The 12,943-nt window shown below is 40.3% G+C and overlaps 1 protein-coding gene across 1 annotated transcript in view; it reads left to right on the top strand.

Annotated features, from left to right (window-relative positions):
* Positions 1-6,845: 6,845 nt before the first annotated feature.
* LOC147693327 (extracellular calcium-sensing receptor-like) overlaps positions 6,846-12,943 on the top strand; it is a 130,643-nt gene continuing 124,545 nt past the window's right edge. The window contains exons 1-2 of the mRNA XM_086935932.1: positions 6,846-7,544; positions 12,408-12,635. Coding sequence (XP_086792058.1) covers positions 6,846-7,544; positions 12,408-12,635 — 927 coding nt within the window. The remainder of the gene's footprint in view (positions 7,545-12,407; positions 12,636-12,943) is intronic.

The raw sequence follows: 12,943 nt of genomic DNA, 5'->3' as shown, positions 1-12,943 counted from the left end.
GTACCCACAATTTCGGAGATGTGCGACTAGCTACAGTTTCTAAACTCTATATTCTGTTCCCATTTCATAAATACACTTTGATACCTATGTTTCACTCTTTATATTTTACCAAATGAATTGATATATACACAATGAAAACTATTGCAAGACACAGCTCAGTTATTGGCTCTGGGTCCCTTGGGTTCTTGGTGAAACTTCAAGTCCTATATATCCCCACAATCAAAAAGTCCAGTGGATGTACCAGTATATTGCTTTCAAAAATCTGTCATACTTAGAAGAAGTTATAGGTGAAAACTTTGGCACAAATGTCTGTCTTTTTCAACTTATTTTCAATTTGTCTTATTTTCAACTGTGAGTTTCTATAAAGAGAACATTGACGGATCCACACAAGTGACCCCTTGATAAATTCTAAATGTTGTCTACTTTTCTGAAATGTATAGCATTCTAGGATTCATTATTGCTTTCAAACCCTTTTCTACCACTAACTGAAAGGAGGTTGAAAGGATAGCAGAAATAGGCAATGTCTAGTAAAATGCCAAAACTGTGTATAAAAAATGTGTTTTCTGACAAAGGTCTGTCCGTTCCCGAAAGCTGCGAAGATGGTGATTTCAGCACCACAAACACTTTGTTCATACCATTTGCAGGGAAGAAACCAGACGCTTCCTTCTGCAGCACTTTTTCCCATTTTTCCGAAAAAAAAACAAAATGTAGCTGTATTGTGGCTAATTTCTGGGTTCCATCCAGGGAAATCAGCAAACCCTGGGTACCTTTACATTTCCCATGAGGTTGGAAGAAAAGGACCCAAATTCGGCGTAGATACCGTATATGGTCAAAAAGTTACTGGGGCCTAAGCGTGAACTACGCCAAATAGCCAAAAGAAGGCTTAGCATAGGGAGGAAAAGGCTTTGCAGCGAAAGGATTAAGGATATTGTAGTCATTTATGCAGTAAATATGATAATAAGATGTATGACAGGAGGCATCCATTTAAACCTCTTAGTTCCACTGACTGTGAAATTTTTCACTTTGAAAATACTTTCTAGCTGCTGTCACATCTGCTCGTCGATTAAGGGAGTTACATTTTCATCCATATGCTCTGCTGTTACTTTTTGATTGTTCCTGTAAGCATAAAGTAATTTTGTTCTTCCAGCTTAAGGTGAAAGAGTTTTGTCTAATTTATTTTCCATACTCAGTGGAGGAGGAACATCTACCTATTCATTATGTTACTCAGCGGGGGAGGAACATTTACCTATCAATGATGTGAGCAGCATTAGTTTATATGAACACCTCTTTCTTGATTAGATCCACAACTACATGCGACCATTTCTAAAGCCTCTGAAAACCCACTGTACTCTACTGAGATGTGGTTTTGTATTTCATCGAACATCAATGCTACACCTTTGTTTATTTCTTGAAAATCTGTAAATATTAGTTGTGATTGAAAGAAGCAGCTTCAAATAAAATCGGAGTGGAGGTCTTTGGACAGAGATGCAGTGTACGTTCATTTCCATGCAATAAATTAATGAGTGTCTCAACATAAATGTCTGATTGGGGAGAGGCGATGGTGCTCTAGTATTACCCAAAGATAAGGATGCGACATGGAAGAGGCACCTCCAGGTTTGATTTCTTCTCAAAGTTCTGAAGCACCCTCTGTCCATCCTGGGTAAAGTTTGCTTCTGTAGCCTTAGGCTTGTGAAGGAAACAACACATGCCAACATTAAGGAAGGGAATGGAACAACAACACGAGGAACTTATTCAAAGACACAATCACTGGTTCCTATCCAGGAACACTATGATAAGGAAAGGTAGGCATGTGAGTATTGCAAATTACTGATGAACAATCTGGCCCTTAATGGCCGGACCAAGCAGAGGTTTCCTAACGTGGATTTGGAACAGAATAGTGGCCAAAATAATGGATGTAGACAGGAATACTCGAGTGGGAGATATCGTTATACCTCAATATCCTAGCCAGAAATATTGGGTAAGTGCATATACAGTAGTAAATCCTTCTTTTCTCAACTCCACATCTATGTACCTTAAAAATATAGATATCATTAAGGTAGGCAGTTGTGGAGTTAGGTATAAGAAATCAATGCATACTTTACCTGTTAATATTTTTGTTCTCAATATTTTGGGTATGATATTAGGGTATCATGATATGACTTCCTGGATATTCTGGACTCACACCCAAAATACATTTCAATTTACAAACTAACTACATATGAATGAGAATGCTACACCATGCATCATTTGTTTATGTATTTCAATGGAATCTTGTTAAATTTAGTAAAATGCACATAGTAATAGGAGCGATTAATACATGGAGTACACTACTCCAATATCAAACCTGCCTGAAGCAGCCCAAATCTTACCCAAACAGCTAGCAGATTCTCGTGTTTACCTTGACGTGGCTTTAGACGAACATTGTGAAAGACGTGCAGGTGTGTGATCTACAATTTCTCATCTGATTGTGGTAAATTCTAATTACCGGTGCTTAATTTCTATGCGATAAAATCAATAAGAATAACTCATAATAAATAAGAGGCAAAATCCGTGATATTTGAGGTTTCTCAAAAGGGTTTTTTTCCTATAAAAGGAATTGGGTGATTAGCATATTGGCTCGAGCCAAGGTGGCATACCATTCCGTCACCACATAGGTTCGGGAAGGGACAGACTGACAGAGTCAATGGTAATATGCGAATATGCAAGTATGCGACAAGTATGCGACAAGTATGCGACAATTCGTTATTAACAGACATCCATATATATAGTCAATGCATTACAGTAAAGGCATATGCAGGAGGCGTAACAGCTGAGAAGAGAGATAAGAATGCGTGTACGTAATACAAAAGGCGTTACAATAGGCGTGCATGAAGGCGTGAACAAGAACGTCATTGAACATGATGTCACAAGTAGGCGGATCCGTGAGTGAATCCGGCAGTGTCAGCAAAAATACATGGCAGAGATGCGCGCGCAGCAGTATGACGTGTAATGTACGTGTAACCTGAGGGGTGAAGGGGGACTTGACATTTAGCCCTACAAGTGTAGACGGATGTCTGGATGTCAGATCAACCTAATCCCAAATCGTATCTAATATCTCATGTTTAAGGAACTGTATTATCTGGAGGGAAAAGGTCTCTCGGACAAGAGGCTATTCTATACTGGCTATGAGTGCGTGTATGAGCGTCTACGTGTCTGCATGAGACGCGAGGGGTGCGAGGGGAGGGCATGGGCCTACCATGGAAACAGGGCCATGAATTACTTGCATAGAGACAGTGAGGCCTAACCCTTTGCTCTGCAGCTGGAAGGATGTTGACGTGAATCTACCAGACAGGAATGTATTTTCGAGGAGTGGAGCAGATAATTCGAAGGTTGAATACAGTCTTGGCAGGCAACGGGATGAGCCGAGCACCGTTAGCCGCGCCAGAAGTAAGGCAGGGGTCACTGGCACAGAGGTAGCCTGGGCTAAGGCCTTCAGAGTCAGAAGGCAGTAAAAAGAGGCTCGGTGGCAGAATTCAGGCCTACTTCGCCAGAGCTGAAAAACGTGTAAGGTATACCACAAAAAGACGTTGGCATAGCATATTTAGAAACTGAATATTCAATCCGTTCATGGCGGATCTGAAAGAGAACATGTTAACGTTGGACGCAAATGTATTTGCGTCTTCATAGCTAGCACAGGAGGGAAGTTACATGCACTTCAAACTAGTACATGGAGTCGGTGGGGTCTAAGATAGGGGACACAATCGATCATAAAATTTATATTACCTCATGATGGATCTTTTTAAGTTGACTGATACATCAAGGGAGTTAGCAGTCATAAAACAATTCACTCCTTGTGAAACCCATTTGGCTCCACATAAAGTACTCAGAAATTGAAGCTAAAGAAGTTTATTTCCAGTAAATGTCAGGAGAATATTAAAAAGGTATAAGATTACAGATGGCAAACTCAAAATTATTGCTATTGGTTCAGTCTCAATCGCATAATATACATATTACTCACAGCCATAGCAATATAGAAACTGAAAATCAGAAACAGGTGTTCTTTAAAAGGTTAGAATAAGGATAGGTCATAGAAAATGGTCTCAAAGTAAATTGAAAGTGTGAGAAGGCATCAGCATAGTGAAGACTCTAGTCAATGTCTTCCGAAATTGGAATAAATGTTTAGCCTGAAGCTTCACACTTACAAGAATGAAAGGAAGCAGAGAGGCCTGTACCCATCCAAGTCTAAGGGAATCTACTCTAACCTCTAACAGTGTGTACACTAATTAAATCAAACTGAAACTTCAGCAACAGTTGTATCTCTATCGACACCACCAGGAACCAGTTGTTTATTTTCTTGTGTTCTGCATTTACAACATTACTAAACATTCCCATCACACAGAACGTGAACAGTTTCTGCAACCTTGAGCATTCCGCATTCCTCATTCCTCATACGCGATGAATGGGAGGCTTCATCTGCTCATAAGATCTTCATACTTCTTGCCAAGATTTCTTGTCTCAGACAATACTCCTTTCTCTAGCTAATGAAACCTTGAGAATGCACATATAAAAGAAAGAACATGCAAACCAAGCAAAGTATATTTCAAAATCACAAGGACTTTAATCAGGCTAAATTCAACTAAACATTTTATGTGCATTTCAAATACATGGTTATACTTGTGTACATTTAACTCAAGAACAAACGCAAACATGAGTAAAAGTATACATGATTACACTTTCAAATATGACTTTCAGAAAATGTGCAAATGTGACTTCAATTATAAATGCAAACGTTAATACAGAAAATGAGTAAAAATGAGTGCACACATTTATAAAACTCTAGTTTCTACAGTAAATACATTTCATTCATGTGTCTAAATGTTCACACACGATCATATTATTAAGGCACATCGTACATTTCATCAGGTTCTCCACTAGATCCCAATCTTATTGGGATTTGTAAAGATAAATCAGATGTACTCCTCCCAACTCTATGAATGATTTGCATCCAATGCCTTGACAGTGATACAGTACCAATAGCCTGGAAGAAGGCATTTGTAACCCCACTGTTAAAACAAGCCTTTGGCCAACATTCATAAGCCCAGTAATTATTGTCCTATTTCGAAAATTCCTTTTTAGATCAAGATACCAGAAAAGTATCTAGGTAAGATCTTGGTGGGCTTTCTCAAACAGAATAACCTGATGGTACCGGAACAGAAGGGCTTGAGGCCAGTCCACGGTACAGAAACGGCATAAGTCTTAGCTACTGAAGAACTGAGGATGCCGGTTGACTATGGTCGAATGGAGGTACTAATCCTGTTGGACCTGTCTGCCGCCTTCGACACCATCAGCCAACAAAATATGCTCACCCACTTAAAAGAGATGGGGATAGGAGGTATACTTCTTAAACAGTCTGAATCTTACCAATCCGGAAGATCACAAGCAATAACTCTCCCCCTTTTGTATCTGAATACAAAGACATCTGGCATGGGGTGCCTCAAGGTTCGCGCCTAAGCCCCATCTTGTTCAATGTTTATTTAAGGCCATTGCTGACTTTAACTGGGATATAATTTGAAAATTATGCAGATGATACTCAATTAACAATATCACTGAAAACATCAGACCCAAGTCATCTAAATAATGTTCAAGTTTGTCTGAAAGAGATGGCCAAATGGGTCAATGAGAACACTTTAAAATTCAACCGAGATAAACTGAATTTCTGTGCTGCTTGCCAGGGAATTTACAACATCAGCTCCCAGGGAACTTTTGGTCATGGACCATTGATACAGATGTGGAAATAGCACATTCTGTGTGGAATCGTGGGGTCCAAATTTATGAAAGACACTCAATGGAGGCTCACATCAATAAAACTGGAGCTGTCTGCCTTGGACTTTATAGAAATCTGAAGAAAAGTGTCCCTCTGCTTCCACAGCCTTCTGGGAAGTTAGTAGTACCGTCTACTGTACCAAGCAGATTTGACTACTCTAACTCATTGCGTACAGGAAGTCAAGACTATCTAATCAGATCGCTTCAAAGGATTCAGGTAATGGCTACTGAGTTAGCGCCAAACAAATCGAGATTTGACATAGAAACTGGCATGTTGAAGGAACTTCATTGGCTTCCAGTGAAGGAAAGGTGTATTTTAAGGCCCTGTGCATAATGCACAGAGCGCTGAATGGCATGGAACCAAAGTCTCTAAAATAGAAAGTTGCCTACTATGAACCCATAAAAACTTTGAGATCATCCTCTGCTCGCCTCGTCTGTGTACTCGCTTTCAAAAGATACAACATGGAGGTAGGGTTTTCCAAGTCAAAGCAACTCAACTGTGGTATACTCTACCTCTCTCTCTGAGAACTGATTCTAATCTGCTGAGTTTCAGGAGAAACCTTAAAACCTGACTTTTTACCCAGTAATGACATTATAATGATTATTCCTCTATAAGCTACTCACAGAACCTCTTCTATACAGATAAGTTACTAGCTTCATTTTGCCCGCTGAGTGATAGCTGTGCTCTATAAATGGTTAATAATGATAATAATAAATATAATGTCAAAATATTATTGCAAATAGCTGAATGATGATGTGTAAAGAATGGAGTCTAAATTGCTCTTCTCCAATTGCAGATGCCAAACAAAGCTACACCAAATAACTTATGCTTACATGAGGTAAACATAATTTGAGATTCAGAGTTATTGAAATGAATGCCTCATGTTGTTTCTATTTTCTGACAGATCAGCCATTCAGCTGCAATCTCCACCCTAAGTGACAAACTCCAGTTTCCGTCCTTCCTTCGCACTGTTCCTGGCAATTCATTTCAGAATATCGCCCTGGCACAGTTAGTGGGGCACTTTGGTTGGACATATGTGGGAATGATAATTTCCGATGATGAAGTGGGCATACAGGGAGGCCAGCAGGTGAAGATGTTGATCGAAGAAAATGGTGGCTGTGTGGCTTTTATGGAGAAAATCCACTTGCGGTACCCCAAGGAGAAAGTCTGGCGGGTTTTTGAAGTCATACGAAGACACACAGTGAAGGCGGTTATTATTCACAGTGCAGAAGCACAAGTGAAGTTGTTATTGGAAACAATTTATGATCAGAATATCACAGGAAAGACCTGGATTTTCTCTGCATACTTTGGAATATCTCCAGGATTCTTCGCAGGGGAGGCATGGAGAATACTGAATGACACATTGGGTCTCAAACCATACACAAACACTATGTCAGGTTTTAAAGACTTTCTCCTCCAGCTTCATCCTGACAAATTTCCTGATGACATCTTTCTTAAAGACTTCTTTGGAAAGGCCTTCCACTGTCAGTGGCCAGAAGAAAACAAGGAGAAAACTGTAGGAACAGTCGGGCCACAATTGGAGTATTGCTCAGGGAATGAGACCATGAACGAGGCAGCTATATCTTTGTTTGAACTCAATGATCTGAGCTACACTTACCACAGTTATCTTGCAGTCCATGCTTTTGCTCATGCATTGAATGTCCTGGTGTCCTGCAAACCAGGGGAGGGTCCCTTCACCAATGGGGCATGTGTCAACATCAGTGACATCCAACCATGGCAGGTCAGAGAAAAATAATGTTTCACATTGTTTTAATACAGGATTGTAATCAAATCTACAACAATGGATGGATGGATGGATTACTGTAGGCTCCGTCCACAAAAGAATTGCGTGTGACATAAGAGGAGATTTGCATCTCCGTCTGAACATGCTTTTAAGTTTCGTACATTTCATAAGCTTCCCAGTAGAATGCTTGGAAAGCTGTGCCAGACACATGTTCAGGGGTGCTACTGGGAATGTCATGTGGCACTTCTCATGGGCTCCTTGCCCCTCTGTGTGGAGTTAAATGCAGCGCAGAGTATCAGACAAGAGAAATTAAGTCAGCTGAGCAAATTCACAATGTAATTTCCTTTTTTTCTCATGGAGATAACATTTTACTTGTGGGTAAAGTTTTTCCCCTTCATCTCCAATAAATATGTGGGTGATCCATTCCACTTCCATTCATGGTAATTCACAATTCAAGCCTAAACTTAGCAATCTTGTCCTCGAATGTGGCAGGTTAATTTTCAAATCTCGAAAAACTTCTCCTGTTATGGGGCTCAAATGTAGATATAATCGGTGTTCAGGAAACCATTGACTAATTTAACTGTGGAGAACTTCAATGTGATTAATAACGTTGTGATTTCTAATACTATGGGCAATGCAAGTGGAGGGCTTTCAATTTGTTTATCAACAAAGCACTCCTGGAATTATCAAAAAGTCTTTCCAGATATAAATATTCAGGGTTTGAAATTAACCTTTTTACTGCCCTGCTGCAGAAAACAGTGTCATTTGGCTTGTCAATGTCACTGTCTTTGCAGCAATAATGATATATTATTAGGCCACTACCTTGATTATGTATCATCTTTTGTACTTTGGAATCCTCATGATTGGTTACTACTGTAGGCTGATTGTAATGCAAAAGTTTAAATTTCTATGGGGAAGTCTTTAGAGATAAGGTATTTGAAGAATTCCAACAATTTCCTTTCTTACATAGTAAAGCAGACAAAAGAGGCATTCTTTTTCTTTCTAAATTATGAGAATTATGATGCATAATCGTAAATGGATGTTTTGAAGAAGACATGGTCCCAGATTAACATGGTGTGCATTCATGCACTGTTTAATCTCTTATCTGAAGACCAGTTAATAAAGAATATGCAAAATGATCACTCCATGAAGTGATTGGGCAAGCCACAGATAAGGCAATTATACGAATCTTTGAGTACTGACTATAATCAGTAGCTTCTACAATAGTATTCCATAGAAATGCAACTCAATATAATAAAGAGAAAAATATGATGAGCTCTCATGATAAATTAGACCACCATTTATGTAGGGAGTTGAATTATATGACATGCAACCAATCTTTGTAGCAATTTATATTAAGGACCTCTAAAATAAAACAGATAAAACGTTAAAATAAAATTAGATTAGACAGAAGGAATAGTGTCCATCAATTCTGTACAAAATTATTTTGTGTTGATAACTGTGTTTGACTGATAGAATTGGGATTTGAAACATACACACTGAACACAACATAATTTTTCATATAATAAGGACATTGTACTGGGATTTGTGCTGCACTAATGAAGGTTGTGCCAATAGAAACGTTTTGACTGATAAACAATTAAACTTATAAATTATCAAGCTTTAATGTTGTGCTCTATGTATTAATTGTGGAACATTGCCACTCCATTTTTGTATTGTCTCAGGGATTTGGGCATGGCTAGTCCCACTTTTGGACCAATAGTGTTTGCTACCTGGTTGGTCTGCAGAGCCTAAGCTTATTTTGAATGTTCCTGAAGCTTGGAACCATGGACCTGTAAATGTTGTTGAGTGGTTTGATCATAGCTGGTCCTACCCCTAGACCGGTGGATGTTGCCTCGTTGGTCTGTGAAGCCTGATGCTATTTTGAATGCTCTTGGAACTTGGAATCACAGAGTTATAAAGGTTTTTGGGTGGTTTGAACATGGCTGGTCCAACTATTGAACTAGTTATTGTTGTCTGGTTGGTCTGCAGAGCTTGAATTTAATTTTTAATCCCCTTGCAGATTTGGTTCCAATTGGTCTGATAGAGTGCACCGGTCACCTGACATACTCACCTGGGCCCTTGTGAGTCTAACCAAGTAACCTGTGCTACAAAAACCAGCATCAGTTAATAGTTTACCATTAGGACCTATACCGTAATTTACCAATCCTTGTCACCGGTACCTAAAGTCCTACGGATCAGAGTATTTGTTTTAAGATAGATAGGAAAATAACATTTGCACTCATATAGTAATCACAGACTCGGAAAGTTTTGAAAACCTTTATCTAGGTACATTTTTGAATAAATGAAACCACAACACTTTTATTAATTCATATTCAATTAAGAAGATGCAAATTAGAATGAGAATTGCCGTTAAACGGAAGGAAAAGTCATTAGGCATAGAAAATCATTAAGAGTCCAGTGAATAAGCCCTATTTATAATTACCTAGGAAGTGCAAGGAAATTCAACCCCGAACGTGGGGAGGAATGAGGACAGGACCCCAAGAAAGATGCCAGCAAGGCGAGCAGGTGCAGACCAAAGGAAACAGGACAGGATACAGCCAAATTGGACCAGGACGGGACCACCAAGGACTAGGACCAGCATCCACAGTTAAAGTTGGAACACCAGCTTTACTTCTCTCTGCAGCTAATAGCCAACTTCCCAGGGAAATTTCTAAGTCCACTGTTAAAGTGCTTCGCCAGCACTTAGGTTCTCCAAATCCCAATCTAGGTTTTGAATCTTCTGACAGAGTGCTCCGCCAGCACCTCTGCTCTCGGTACCTATTGAGTGCGTTGGGTCAGTGACAGGTCAGCCATTCGGACAACTAACTAACTAAGCCCACCCTAGTTATACTGTTTTTGGGGCAATGTACCACCCCCTATTGTTGCAAATGACAGTATCCCCAAATTTGATTGGACATGGGGAGTGGAGAGGTCAATGTATCATAAAAGTTTGAAACATATCCACATTAATATTGAATATTGGTTGACACCCATTTCTCAGAGTTCGCATTACGTCGTTCTGGTCATCTGAGCATGCTCAGAAAAGTATCTTTTGCAATTGTTCTAGTTCATTCATTGTGGGTCAAGGTGTAATTCCCACGAGCATCTTCTATCACATTGTCCTTTGGAAAACGTCCAAGGGTTGCAGCTGCAGTGTCTCCATTGATTGAGTTTGTCAGCTCGGCATGCCAACATGAATTTGGCTACATGTAAGAATAGAAAAGAACAGTTTTAGACAAAGAATGAATGTATGCACTGTATACCACTTATCACTATTCTAATCCCATTTAAATCCTTTAGCAATAATTTGTTAAGCAAGACAGACAATATTAGCACAGGCAGCTATGCAAGCTTCCTAAAGTTACGAGGTAAAGGCAAGAGTGCGCAAGCGTGAAAAAGACTTTCCCCCAGAAGGGTTAGTGAAGTCACATGAGTATGACAGACGCATGCGTAGAAGATTCCCCACATGGCAGCAGCCATTTTAGGTGAAAGCGTGTTGATATTTGTAAAGCACATAGACAAGCATCCTTTGGATAACTATAGTGTAATGATATGCAAGATTTTAATACACAAAACATGTTTATTAATTTTTTAAGTAATTATTCTGAGAGGCTTGATCAAGCAAGTCGTCATATATACGTAATCTTGCTTAATCAGGTCCTATGGTTGATTTTAAAGTAAACTTTGATTTGGCTTGGGAACCAGGGCAGAGCTTTCAGGGCCAGTTGATACTGCTGAGCTGGTTAGGACAGTTGCTGAGCTATATGCACTTCTCATGCAACTTGCAGTGGGGTCCTTCCACAAGTAAGTTGACAGAAACAAAGAAAGGGACAAGCCATGGACAGTGGCAAAAGTCTTCCAATCGTGATCAGGCAGGTTAAAAATGATGATGAGTGTTTGGCCCGGTGGGGCATTTAAGAGTCTTCAACATTTATGTATTTATTTATTCATGTTTGTGTTTTCTGTCCAACTAGCCTCCACCTAAGGACAACTTTAGTGCTCTTTTGGCACAGCTTGAATGGACAGGTCAAATTGAGGAGAAGTCGCCTCGTATCACTCCTAAAGCTGTGTACAATATATCTAACAACACATAAGACCCATTATGATTGGCAAATCAATACAATATCTGGGTTGGTTTGCAAATCAAGTACATATTTTATACCAGCGTACAGCTGCATTCAGTGTGTTAGGTGGACATTAAAACTATGGTGTCTTCATTGCATGCAGTAACTTTTTGATGTAATGTATGTGCTGCGCAGAGCACTGAAACATGAAACAGTGATTACACTTTTGAAGCTGTGTTCCTCTGCGGACTACCGCTTTCTTCTAAACCATCTGCTTAAAGCCTCCCATGAGGGAGGGCAGATACACAGACTTTACCCTCCCTAGGGCAGGCCTTCAATGCTAGAGTCCAAATAAATGGTACCTCAACAGGGACACTCTCTAGGGGGCTTCTGGTGCACCCTTGACCTGTACTTGGAGGCAGGTTAGGGGCCATCATCCCAGGGTTCTCAAAAGGCCTCTGGCATCATGTGTACTGCTCCCCAAGGCACACAGAGGGAGATGCAAAATCTTCTATTGTATGAGAATGCCCTGGCCTGGAGCAAGCAGAAAACCCACCATGCTGAAAGAGCTCATGGATAATAGGGCTCTTGGGGAATCTATTGTAGTACATCGTGACTCCTGACAGGATAAGACCAATATTGGATGATTCGGAAAGTAGACTCACTGGAGGTGATGGAATATCAAGTGTAAGATGAGGAGGTGGATCAGACCTGGGAGGAGTGAGCAGAAGAGAGAAGTGTAGAGGAGAAGAACATCTTTCTTGTATTAATTATGTTTTGTTGTTTGTTGTAGATTCACCGTTATCTGAAGAATCTGAAATTCAAGAGCCACAGTGGGCATGACATATTCTTTGATGAGCATGGAGACGCCCCAGCCTCCTTCAATATCCTCAATCTTCAGATCACACCAGATCGGGAATTCCGAATGATAAAGGTGGGGACGATAGACCCCAACGCCCTAGAAGGCAAGAAAATCACCCTGAACATGAGCATGATTGTGTGGAGCGGCGGATCCTCACAGGTAGGCAGGTGCCAGGACTGGTTCCCTGGTGTGGGAGAAGGCTGACAGGACTTGTAACACCTTCTGTCTGACATCTCCAGCTTTTTCCCTTTGTAGGACATTCTTGGGTGTAGAAGACAGCTGCCGGACTGGTAACCTCTTCTGTCTGACCTCCCCTACTCTCTCTTTCTTTGTAGGACATTCTCTGGTGTGAGAGGCAGCTGTCAGGCCTGGTGACTTCTTCTGTCTGACATTACCCACTATCTATCTCTTTGTAGGACATTCTCAGGTGAGGGAGGCAGCTGCCTGGACTAGTACAATCTTTTGTC

This window comes from Lissotriton vulgaris, chromosome 8 (genome assembly GCF_964263255.1).
Source record: "Lissotriton vulgaris chromosome 8, aLisVul1.2, whole genome shotgun sequence".
In the NCBI taxonomy this organism is placed as follows: Eukaryota; Metazoa; Chordata; class Amphibia; order Caudata; family Salamandridae; genus Lissotriton; species Lissotriton vulgaris.
The sequence above is the reverse complement of the archived record's forward strand: the minus strand, read 5'-3'. Positions and strand labels throughout refer to the sequence as shown.